The 13,136-nt window shown below is 47.6% G+C and overlaps 1 protein-coding gene across 2 annotated transcripts in view; it reads right to left on the bottom strand.

The window, feature by feature from the left end:
* Positions 1 to 70: 70 nt before the first annotated feature.
* STX5 (syntaxin 5) overlaps positions 71 to 13,136 on the bottom strand; it is a 33,159-nt gene continuing 20,093 nt past the window's right edge. For both annotated transcript variants that reach the window (XM_044269931.1, XM_044269932.1), the window contains exons 7-11: positions 2,720 to 2,776; positions 2,529 to 2,610; positions 2,278 to 2,378; positions 1,559 to 1,680; positions 71 to 1,057 (exon numbers count right to left, since the gene is read on the bottom strand). In XM_044269931.1, coding sequence (XP_044125866.1) covers positions 898 to 1,057; positions 1,559 to 1,680; positions 2,278 to 2,378; positions 2,529 to 2,610; positions 2,720 to 2,776 — 522 coding nt within the window. In that variant the 3' untranslated portion in view covers positions 71 to 897. The remainder of the gene's footprint in view (positions 1,058 to 1,558; positions 1,681 to 2,277; positions 2,379 to 2,528; positions 2,611 to 2,719; positions 2,777 to 13,136) is intronic.

Raw genomic sequence — 13,136 nt, 5'->3', positions numbered from 1 at the left:
AAGCATTTATGGTCGATCCTATATACACACACAAAATCAGAATTTTACTAATGAACAAGCCAAACACAGGTTTCTGAGCTGAAATGTTTTGTATTCTTCTTGCATTCCAAACTATATACAATTTATACATTGTTTGACGGTCATAGTGTTGACCCCAAACTCAACAGGGAAAAGGGGTTAAAGTCATTGTGTTTTATGGAATGTTGAAAATAACCTCCTCTCCAGGTCATTCAATCCATGCCAATGGGATCATCCCCTGCAAGAGGGTAAATCTTTGCCTGGTGTATTATTTTTATAATGTTAAAGGACAATCAATAATTTAAAAACAAGTCAATATGGAGATTAAAATAACAATGAGGTCTGTGTACAGAGACAGAGGAACCTGGCCGATCCTTTTGAATGCCACAGATTGATTTGGGAAGAGTTCCAGTAAGACACTTCAGATTAGTCACTTGCTCATACACCATTCTCCAAGCATTTCAAATGTTGCAATCTGTGTGGCTATAAACTAATTACCCACATCTTCAGACACTTACAGGCTCTCTTATATACACACACACACATTCTACTTTCAGGCTACACATATTCATACAATATACTCATGACTCTGTGCGCATATATATTTACATAGGCTAAAACTTATATAATATATAATGCTTATAATAAATCTATACATACATACACCCACAAAGCCATCGACCGTTCATCCTTCCATATGACACTATCAAATATGTGCACAGTTTATTCCAAGAATGTGCATCAACACACTTCTGCAATCCCACATGTACCCAGCCCTCCTACACACACTAGCAATGACAAATTCTTCCTTGTTGTAGGAGCCGGCTGTATGGCGGTAGCATGGAGTGTGCTGATGGTTTTGGTTTTTGGGCAACAGTCTCAGGCCAAGAAGACCACAAAGATGATGAAAAAAACAATAAGTATAAGAAAGATCTTTATCATGAGCCAGCGGTTTGATGTGACCGATTGGAAATATTTCAGGATCTCAGAGTGTGCAGCTTCTACATTCATCTGTGTTTCTTCCACATTGCCATCAATTCTGAGAAAAGATAAATATTAGAGGAATACTAGAGGACAATAGCATTAAAGGGGTTGTCTCGGTTCAGCAAATGGCATTTATAATGGAAACTGTTAATACAAGGCACTTATTAATGTATTGTGATTGTCCATATTGCCTCCTTTGCTGGCTTCATTCATTTTCCCATTGCATTATACACTGCTTGTTTCCAGCAGTTACAACCACCACTGCAGCGTAGATATGAGGTGTTTGGGACAAAAACTGCTGTGCAAGCACGGCCACTGCTGCTAGATTGCAGGGTAGTTGTAACCATGGAAACGAGCAGTGTATAATGGGATGAAAAAAATGAATCTAGACAGCAAAGGAGGCAATATGGAGAGAATCACAATACATTAGCAATTGCCTTGTGTTAACTTTGTCTACATGATAAATGCTATTTGCTCAAATGATACAACCCCTTTAAGGAGGCAAAGAGATCAGGACCATGTGACTGAAGTAATGGTGGCTTCTGCAGACATTTACCTTTGTATAGTTTCCTCCTGCTCTTTTACCATGTGAGCTAACTGCTGGAAAATGGAGCCCAGTTCAACTATGGTGGATTCTATGTTCTGCATTGTGTCTGCTCGGCTCTGAATATATGAATCCTGAAAGGGAATACAATGGTAACTGTGATGTGTAATTATTGAAGATAAAATATATACTATTTGGGCTCATAGGTTATCACTTTAACTGCCATGTGAGCATATGTAATATACCACAACTTTAAATTTAGAATATAACAAATTATGATATTAAAGCCCAGAACTGTGGCTTCCAAATGATAGCATGAACAAAGCTCTTTCGACAATATTTAGGGTGCAGATGTATGGGAGCTGGATGAAAGGTTATACCCCCTGGATCCGGTTGTGTGTTAGTGAAGGTGGGAGGAAGCTGCGAATGAAAACAGTAAGAAATGGGGGGGAGGGGGGGAGAAAAAAAAAAAAAAAAAAAAAAGACTGCAACTGTCATAATTCCACCTGTACAAAATTCCACTGAAAAAAAGGGTGCAATACAAGAACATTTCTTCATTTTCCAATCAAAGAGGATTTTTGTATTTGCGGGGAGGGGAGATTGACATCTAATTACTTCCAGCAGCTCAGCTCACTTGCTGAATTGTGGACTGAAAAGTTTACTGGCAACTGCACTGCAGCGATTTTCAGTGAAAGCTTTCATCCAGGATAGCCATGTTCTCTTGCCCTCACCTGCTCATCTATGAGCTGCAACTGTTGACTAACTTTAGAATCCATCTCTATGGTCACATCACCATGTCTGCGGGAATCGTCTTGAAACAGAACGGATGTCCCTAAAAACAAAGAAAGACAGACAATGAGAACACAGCCAAAGATGTTTTACTGCAATGATGCTAATAAGACAACACAAGACAGATGTGAATAGTGATATTAGAGGAGGTTGGAAACCGGAAATGCCTCAGAATACACTCTGATAGAATTACCCATGCTGTTGTGATGAAGAGGGAGAGACGAGACCTGGCCCTGAGAGAAATGTTCTCTGCGACTTCGTTGCTGTTTTAGATTCTGTTGTACAAAAGACAAAATGTTAAAACAAATACACTTTCTGAAGAAATCCCAACAAAAATAACAACTCTCTCTTCATTCCATCTCTGATGGAAACCTCCACACTCACCTCTGTTCTTACTTCTAGTACAGACTTGAAATCATTAGACATTGACGCCAGTTTTGACTAGAAAGACAAAATAGAAAAAACGAGATTTTTGTATAACTTACCAGTAAAATCTCTTTCTCGCTCTTTCCTTGGGGGACACAGAAGACCTTGGGTATAGCTCATCTCCATAGGAGGCGTGACACTAAGTGAAAACTGTTAAGCCCCTCCTCCACAGCTATACCCTCAGCCTGGAGAGAGAGACTGCCAGTTGCGTGTCCAAGCAGTGAGAAAAGGCAAAGTCCAACAAGGAACCAACAAGCCAACAACCCAACGGGTAACAAAAACTTGGAAACAGTACAGAGAAAAACAATGAATGGGTGGGTGCTGTGTCCCCCAAGGAAAGAGCGAGAAAGAGATTTTACTGGTAAGTTATACAAAAATCTCGTTTTCTCGCCCAGTTTCCTTGGGGGACACAGAAGACCTTGGGACGTTCAAAAGCAGTCCAAAAGGGGGAGGGACCACAGCACCAAGGTGAAGCACCCGAAAGGCATCAATGAACCGCCGCCCGCAAACCCAGGCGGGGCAGGCAGCATCTGCCAAAGTCAGAGTATGCACCCTGTAGAACTTGTCAAGGCGTGCAAGGTAGACCTGTGGCCGCCTTGCCCAAATGCATGGCCGAAGCCCAATGCCTCCGGCCCAGGAGGCACCGACCGCTCTGGTGAAATGAACGGTGACACCAAGACAGAACCCTGCCCTAGGTGCGGGAACCTCAGCAATAGCCAATCTGAGCAAGCGGAGGACAACCACCCTGGAGTCCGTCAACCCTATGCACAGACCTCCTGGAAACCCAAGAGGCCGAACATCTACAAGAGTCGGAGATCTCCAAGGAAAAAAACGGCAAGGCCCAAACAACGTCCAAATAGGTGAGGTGTTGAAGCGAAAGGCAAACACCACCTTCAGAAGGAAGGAAGGAAGGAACGAACGAACGAAGAAAAACGGGATGTAGAACAGCCCTGTCCTGGAAAAGACAGAAGGCTCGTAACAAAAGAAGGGCCATTCCGGCACCCGTCAGAGAAACGACTGATACAGAACACAACCGTACCGGACAGAGGGGTTAGAGAGAACCTCTGTAACGGCCCCAAGGACAAGATTGGAGCGCCGAGAGCTCAGTATATAGTCCCAGGGCGGTACCGAAGGACAGTACAGAGGAACCAAAGAGCCACTCCGAGGAAGGAGGTCTTGGCAGGCCCAGAGGGCCGGGAACGCTGGAAGAGGAAGAACAGCGCCGACACTAGACACCCCAAGTAAACGACAGAACCATGGGGAGAGAAATTCAGAGTGGGGAATGCACAGCTCCCCACAGAACCCCATACAAAAAAACCCCAAGCCTTACGACAGATCCTGGACGAAACACAGCCAGGAGTGGACAGTAGCGAACCCGCTGGAGTCGCCTGGCAAGCGGGCGAAAACCCAATGTGATCAGGCGCAGACCAGTAACACGGGCAGAAGGGTCGACAAAACTAGCCCCGTCGGCCCTCGAACAACGTTGTCCCGTATCCACCCGAGTGGGGGAGCAGAGGACAGATGGAAAAAACCCAAAGGATCCGCCAGATACCAGGAGAAGACAGGCAAAAATCCATGCTGATGTAACCACGTTGTACAGCCCCGGTGTGGGAGATCAAAGGACAATCCGGATCGAAAAAGGTAGTCCCCCCAAGTTATCAAGAAGGCAAGTCTACAGCAGGACCATGCAATCTGCACTCAGCGGGAGGACAGCACGCGGTAGACTCAGTAAATAGGCACACAGCTAATACAGCCAGTGTGAACCAGGGAGACAGCACGAGGCCAAAAGGAACACCGGAACCATCCACATGAACAACCATGCTCTCCCCAGAGGGGAGGACAGTGAAAGAACAGCCTCTGAAGTCCGGCGGGAAGCCACATCGGAGTGATCCGTACCGAGCGGGAGCCAAACAAAGCCGGCGAGATAAGGCAGCGGAGACAGAGGCCGGCATAACACCCTCCAACCGAAAGGAGGAGGGGAGGGCAACAGGGAAGCCATAGGCCAGCTGAAAAGCAGAACCCGCTACACTGAGAGACGCCCAGTCCACCGCCTCGCAGAAGGCGAATACCTTGGCGAACCCAAGGCGGAGGTCCTCCGGACCTGGGTAATCGAGCACCCAAGAGAAGTTGGGTGACCTTCCAGAGAATAGCAGCCCGAACCTGGCAGCAGATCAGACAGAAGCGCAGAGGCGCCAAGACGAAGGACTCATACCACACTGCATCCGAAGAGGAGGAAATTGCAGCAGGCAAGGGAATCGCAGTCCTGTACGAGCCAACGAAGCATTCGAGAGGCGCTGCAGACAACAGCACTCTCGAGCATGTGACCACTAGCGCAGGGGAACAATGCCGCGGGAGAACGAATGGGTACGCATCTAGGGACCACGAACACACCCCGGGCGGAAGGGCCACGAAAGGAATGAGTACCACCCAGCCAGGTGCAGTAGCGAACAAGTAGAGCCCGTCTACTGATAAAAAAGGTAGGTACCTTGAATACATTGGGCATTCATCTGCTGTTTGTTGGACACCACCTCAGGCCCACACAGTTGGACCGAATGAGCTCCTTAGAGAATAGTGCAAGGCTTGCTGGAAGCACCATATCCCAAGAGAAAAAAGTACATCTCAGGATAAAGGGGGGCATACGGACGAGCAGCCCCGTAAGCAGTGAGAAGGCCAACCCACCAATGGGAGAAGGCATACACGGCCCAAACAACGGATAGAGCGCACAAGAAAGTCCGCCCACTGCAAAAATAGTCACTCAGCGAAGAATCAGCCAGAGTCCAACCGTAGCAATGGAAGTGCAAAGTGCAACCCGAAAGGTAGTCATGCACAAGACTAGCACGGCATGCGATGGAACGCAAACAGTCCGCCCAGAAAAGGGGGAAAATGTACCTGGCAACCACTGCAGAGGCCTGCCCAAAAAAAGGGGGGGATGCCAAGGCCAGAACCTACTCCGGAAAGGTAGGACATACCATACTCCGCCCAGAAGGGGGCCATGCCCATGGCCGCACATATCCAGCAGAACGCAGGAAGGTCCACTTTAGTGAAAGGGGGCATGCACAGGTTATTCTATCATTAAGTGATTGTGCAAAAAAATCCACCCAACACCGAATGTCGTGAGAGTGCACCACTCCGCCAATGACGGGGGACGTGTACCAGTCCAGCACAGCATAAACAAGGACAGCCGTGGATCGTGTAATAATGGGGGGTTAAGCACAAGACCAGCACCGTATCCAATGGAAGTGCCAGCATTCCACCCAAGCTAGAGGGCAGGCTCCTGACCGGCAACGCATCCAGTGAGTGCAGTATTCCGCCCAGAAAAGGGGGTCATGCACATGGCCAGCCACGCATCCAGTGAGAGCGCCGCCATGGATGAGAGTGCACGTATGTCGCCTGAGGAAAGGAGACATGTCCATGGCCGGCAGCGAATCCAGTGAGAGTGCGGCACACCACCTACGGAAGGGGGGGTGGTCATGCAGATGGCCTGCAACGGATCCAGTGAGAGTGCAGTGTACCTATGAAAGGGGTTCACGCACACGGCCGGCACCGTATCCGGTGAAAGTGCAGTATTCCGCCTATGGAAGGTTTCATGCACATGGCCGGCAGCGAATCCAGTGTTCCGCCCATGGAAGGGGAACGTGCACAAGGCCGGCACCGTAACCGGGGAAAGTGCAGTACACCTCCTTATCCGGGGAGAGTGCAGTAGACCTCTCATGGAAGGGGTTCATGCACATGGCCAGCACCGTATCCGGTAAGAGTGCAATATTCCACTTATGGAAGGGTTCATGCACAAAGCCGGCAGCGAATCCAGTGAGTGCAGCGTCCCGCCTGTGGAAGGGGGTCGTGCATATGGCCAACACAGCATCCGGCGAGAGTGCAGCAGTCCGCCTAGAAAAAGGGGGATCATGCATGAGGCCAGGCCGCAGCCAGGGAGAGTGCAGTATTCCGCCTAGGAAGGAGGGTCATGCACCTGCAGCCACCAGAACTGGAGTGGGTGACGAAGTCTGGTCAGAAAAAAATTTGCATGCACTTGGCCAGCGCCGAATCCCGGGCGAGGGCAAGAAAAAACCGCCTGGGAGGCGCCGCGGCCGGGGAACACGACACACCGCCTAAGAGAGGGGGGCATGCATACAGACAGCAGTACTGAATGATGAGGCTCCCGCATCCTGCGCAGCCCACAAGTCCAGTTATTTAAAACAAAATAATAGTATTTTTTTTTTTTTTTTTTTTTTATTATTATTATTATTTCTATTATCATTATTATTTATTTATTAATATTACAGCCTCCCTGAGGCAGAAAGGGGGCCACCATACAGGGGCACAGGTCGTACAGGCCCTCAGGAGCCGGCCAGTACCCCAAGGGTTAACCGGCATCTGGCCTGGGGGCGGCGCAGCGAACCCCTGGGGGTGGGGGAACCTCCAGGCGGGATGACTCAGCGCCTGGAGAGTTCCCGCCCCCCCCCCCCCAGAGGCCAGAATGTTGCGGCCTAGCAGGCCGTGAAGCCGGGGCCTAAATTTTTGCGTCGCCCGGCTGACCGGGGCCGCAAGTATTTAAAGTATCGGCCGGGCCTAAGCCGGCCGCGGGAGCACCCGTACCGGTCGCGGGTGCCCAACCCGAGCGCCGGAAGTGCGCAGCAGGCCGCTAAACAAACTATGCAGCGCCCCGGCCGGCCGCGCCGCCATGGATGAGAGAATGCACCGACGGCCGGCCGGGACCCGTTGGAACACAGCGCTATCCAATGCCGGCTGCGGGAGCCCACCCGGCAGCCGGGAGAATCAGGGACCCGAGAGGAGCGTGAGGTGCGGCCCAGTAGGCCGCGATGTCTGGGCCCAAAGTTGCGGCGTCCGGCCAACCGGACGGATGGTCGGCCGGCCCAGTTATAGCATAGTGCGCACATGCAATGCAGACCGCGGGTGCCCACCCCGCGGCCCGGAAAAGTCAGGGGCCCGAGGAAAGAGCACCGGATGGTGCGGGCCAGCAGGCCGCGAAGCCTGGACTAAATTGTGGCTGCGCCCAGGATTACCCATGCCGTCAGGAGCGGCAGCAGGTCCTGAGCAGCGCACCGGTAAGCGCCCCCTCTTCGGTATGATCTATGGCGGGAGAGAGAGGGAGCAGATTGCCGCCTTGCGGCACCCCAGGGACCACCCTAGGTCCAGCAGGGCCACCCTATAGCCACTCTGCTATAAGAGACAAACATATTAAAACTGTCTTAGGTAAAGCAATGTCAGCCAGAGTCCTATGGGGGGTCAGTCACGCAGGAGACCGGGGAGGGAGGGGACGTAGGGCTGGAGAAGCCACTCTCTCACCACAGATGTCTTCGCCCTCGGTCCGTTCCAGCAGGGTCGCCCCTTCAGCTACTGGCACCGTAGTGGCAGGACGCTGGAAGAGGGGCTTGGCGTGCGGGCGACCCTTCCGCTGGCGGGATGCAGGGGAGCTGGGCTGCCCTGGTCCACCTTGCCTTCTGTGGGGGAGGCAGCAGTGCGGATGACCGGCACTGGCGCAGCTCAACCCCGGGAGAAACAGAGAGGTCTAGTGCGTCTCTGTTGTCCCGTATTCTGGAACAAAAAGAAAAGAAAAAGTAAAAATCAAAAATTTTAAAAACAACAAAGGAGAAAAGAGCCCTGCAGAGCAGGGAGTGTCTTGCCTCCTTGGACACTAAGCAAAAACTGGCAGTCTCTCTCTCCAGGCTGAGGGTATAGCTGTGGAGGAGGGGCTTAACAGTTTTCACTTAGTGTCACGCCTCCTATGGAGATGAGCTATACCCAAGGTCTTCTGTGTCCCCCAAGGAAACTGGGCGAGAAATATATGTATGGTCTTCAGCCATTATTAAAGACTAGGGTACCCTTGACTTAATTGTTACATTTCTTAGTGCAACTACTTCAACTCCTCATTTTTATTTCACTGCATTGGTAGAGCCATAACCCTTATGTTTCCCCTGAAGCAGCTGTATGAGGGCTTGTTTTTTGCGAGAGGAGTTGAATTTTGAGTGGCACTTTTTTGGCACAAATAATGTAAAACATTTTAACTCTTTATGGTAGGGAGTGAAAAAAAGCAGACATTCCAACACAGATTTTATGTTATTTCTGTGCTGTTCATTGTGCAGCATAACAGGTTACTATTATTTTATGGGTATAATCACAACAAAACAAAATATCTGTTTTAATGTTTTACTACTTTTCACGCTATAGCATGTAATAAAAAAAAATTTGAACGTCATTCAAAGAACCATAACTTTGTTTCTTTTAAGTCTATGTTGTTGTACGAGATCCAGTTCTTGTGAGCAAACTGTAATTTCTAATGACACCCTTTTGGGATACTTCTAACTGAATTATTAATGTTTAATAAACTACTTTGGTGCAGGAATGAAAAAAAAATAACTTTACATATTTACAACATTCACGGTGAAGCATCACTAGCGAGTTCCTTTTAATCTATGGGTCAGTATGATGGTGAAACCAAATTTGTGTATTTTAATTTTGTATTACTCTTGAGCAAGTCTCAAATAATCTTTTATTTTTTTTGTGTCACTGCATTTCCAGAGGGTAGGTTATCTTTATTAACACACCCAGTTAACATACTATTATACATTTATGTTTATTGCACTGCTTGTGACAAGTGTGGCATTTGTGCATATTTTTTTTTTTTACAACTTTCATAAAATAAAACCACTTCTTACAGCAAAATGTTTTATGTAGCTTATTTATTTACCAAACTATTACGGTAGCCATTAATTAATTTTTTTATCTCACTAGGGGATTTTCTAATGCATGGTCTTGTATACCAATGCACTATATCACTGTAACAGTGACAAGATGTCTATTAGACTGTACCTGTGTCACAGCCTAATAGGCACATAGTCATGTTTGGCCCTCAGCTGCAAAGGAAAGGCATCAAGCACCTGCATTCAGTTGAGGCAGATGGAGACAGAGGAATCCCCTTCGCTCTGTTAACTGCCTAGATTCTGCAGTCGCTATTGACCTTGGAATCTAGGTGGTTACATAGCTGGGAACAGAGATTAGTTAACCACTATGTTTTAAGCTTCAATTTTAAATTCTCTCCATTCATATCTGCAGTTTGCTACCTGCTCATAGATTCAGACCTCTCTCATGTGGACATGTCCCTCCAAGTATGCCATACTGGAAGTGAGTAGTATGTCTAGAATGCTGCTGCTTTCACTAGCACCCTATGCATCAGCATAGCTTAATTTCCCTTCTACAGACAATCAGGGATATATTTTCCCTTGAGCATAAACAGTTTGAGGACTGTGTCATTTTTCATTCCCCTTGCAGAGTCTGGCATGGGTGTTCTCTTTCTCTCTAAACTTGTAAAGAGCCCTCTGATTCACCCCTCTCCCTCCAGACTTCCTTGTGTGTGTGTTCTTCCCCATCTACACCTCCTTCCTCTAAGGCAAGGGTACACGGCGACACCTGTCGCGGCCAGGAATGCTGAGCAGTGGTGATCCCATAGAAATTAATGGGCTTGCCGCGACAGTCGCAAGAAATCCAGCTGTGTCTATGGGATTTTCGCTACTCGGCGATCCTGGCTGCCATAGGTGTCGCTCATCAAGTGTCACTGTGTAGCCCTTGCCTAAAACTGGGCTACTGTGAAAGGAGGAAGGAGTAGAGATAGCCAAACACAGCCAGGTGTGTTGTCAAATTTATGTTGAAAGTAGCAGGGTGCAAAAATGAAAAAAAGTGTCAAAAGCCTTTAACCCCTTAAGGACACGGCCATATTTCACCTTAAGGATCAGGCCATTTTTTGCAAATCTGACCAGTGTCACTTTATGTGTGAATAACTTAAAAATGCTTTTACTTATCCAGGTCATTCTGAGATTGTTTTTTCGTCACATGTTGTACTTCAGGACACTGGTAAAATGGGGTTTCAATTTCTCTACTTCTATAATACATAGAGTATGACGGTTCAGACTATAGGTATTGGTTTATACAAGGTGGCAAATTTTAAAATGCATATGTCATATTTAATGATAAAAACTATAATAAAAATTCTATATGACACATGATATACTATTGCAACATATTGGTAGATATGACTAACGCAATTAAATAATAGAATGTCACTTGAAGAACAAATCCTATTTATCATCACTTTCCGTATTAGATTCTTATCTAACTATTTATCATACGGAAGACATCGGTTAAAGGGGTTGTCCGAGTTATGAAAAAAAAAAAAATAATAATAATATAGCATTGAAAATCTGTTTGGCAGCAATATATAACTAAGCTAAGGAAGTTTTATACAAAAAAAATAATATACATTTCCTTATTTCCCTGGATCTTTTCTGGCCCTTGTTTACATGAAAGAACAACAATCTCTGCTCCTCCCCCTGCTCTGCTAATGGAGTGGCTACAAGAGCTGCCCTGAGTGACATGTCTGCCTGCTGGGAAAATCAGCAGCATGTTGTATGTGTAGGACTACAAGTCCCAGCTGTATAATGACACTGCTAAGGGAGTGGATACAAGAGCTGCCCTGAGTGCTTGGAGAATCAACAGCAACTTGTAAGTGTAGAACTACAAGTCCCACCTGTATAATGACACTGCTAATACACACAGGATCTTCCCCCTACCTTCTTGTGGAATGCTCTCTCTAGTCTGTCAGCTCCTGTACCCAGAATTGTCACTGCCTGCAGCTACCCAGTCTGTGCAGTTGAAGGGGTTAAGAATCCTAGGAGCGAGCAGACAGCTGGGCAGTGAAGGGGGGCCGTGGCCAGCACAGTGACTTGTGCAACAAACTTTATCAGAGCAGGGAGAGAAGCTGACATCACAGGTCATGTGACCCTCAGTCAAATCTGATAAACCAGGCACTGCAGATAAAGTGAGTTAATTGTAAAGTTGTTATATTTGCCTAGTTAGGAACATAGAAAGAACAAAAAAAATAACTCAGACAACCCCTTTAAGGATCTTTTGAAGATCTGCGATCATGTGACTGGTCAAGTCCCGATCATGTGACCTAGTGATGTAATCTGCCGGTGGCTATTTCAAAGCGCCGGGCGCAGCCTACCGACGCTCTATACTGCTGCAGATGCCGGGAGGCAATCGGACGTCGCATGCATATGAAAAGACTGCTCTACAGGTAACTCTGCTCTTATAAAACACTGTAGAAATTGTAATTAATGTCGTTGCCCTTGTCTCAGTCTCCATCTTGACTGAGCAGAGGTAACTTTGTGGGATACATATGAGACCTTGTGTCATTCACTTTTACCATCTTGATCCTCTTGTAGATTGCATCGTAATATATCTGCAGTCTACATATACATATAGGTAGGGCCCCTAACTGAGGGGGATGTCCCACTGCAGTGAACTTAAGCATTAGCAAAAAAACTGCACCTGAGTGCCAGCAAGGAGGAGTGGTGGATAGAGAATACAGAGTCAGTGAAACACTCGACTTGCTGGAACGTACTCAAATATGTGCAATGGTGTATGCACTACGCATTGATGCTGACAATATCATGACCGACAGGAATGGTGGAGGCCCATGGAGATAGGGAGGGGGGGGGGGGGTCGGTTGGTCGGTCGGTCTCTGGGACACATAAGTGATGCTAGGCATACCACCTGAAAAGACAGAGGATGAGCATGTTCAAAACCTGCGCCAAAAGAAGGAAGGAATGGCGACCATATCCACTGGCGGCACCCGTATACCACTAGAGTTATAGAGTACCGACTGTTGCCATGCCCCCTTGTGAAAGCGAAGGCACCTAGAGCCATGGCGTAGTTGAATTGCAGCATCCCAAGATGTTTAGTTATTCCCCGCTAGTGGATCACTTGCGGAAGGGGTTAATGCAACAGGAAGCACGGTGAAGTCCAACACTCCTCCTATGGAAAGGGATAGCGCAACAGTCAGGACCGTATGCAATGGTAGTGCAATTACTCTACCTATGGAAGGTGGAATGCATACGGCAAGTACTTAAGCCAGTGGTAGGGAAAATACTCCACCTATGAAGGGGGGTTAATGCCCACAGCAGGAACTAGTGCATATGGCGAGTCCTGTACCCCGTAGGAGTGCAATTATTGCACCCAAGTAAGGGAGTAATGCCTACAACACACAATGTAACCAGAGATAATGTCATCGCACCACCTATGGAAGGGGCTAATGCATACGGCAGGTACTGAAACCAGTGGAGATGCAATTCCACCACCTACAGAAGGGGGAATGTATACCCTCGGCACTGAAACCAGTGTTCTGGTACTTAGTCCACCTATGGCAGGGGACAATGTATAAGGCAAGTACTTTATCCTAAAGTAGTGCAATTACTCCGCCCATAGAAGGGGGCAATGCATACGACAAGTACTGCTGGCCACCGTAGACGCAATCCTGGGAGATTGCTTCAGATTCATGTCAGGGTCTGAATCAGTGATTCCC

This window comes from Bufo gargarizans, chromosome 10 (genome assembly GCF_014858855.1).
Source record: "Bufo gargarizans isolate SCDJY-AF-19 chromosome 10, ASM1485885v1, whole genome shotgun sequence".
Classification (NCBI taxonomy): domain Eukaryota; kingdom Metazoa; phylum Chordata; class Amphibia; order Anura; family Bufonidae; genus Bufo; species Bufo gargarizans.
The sequence above is the reverse complement of the archived record's forward strand: the minus strand, read 5'-3'. Positions and strand labels throughout refer to the sequence as shown.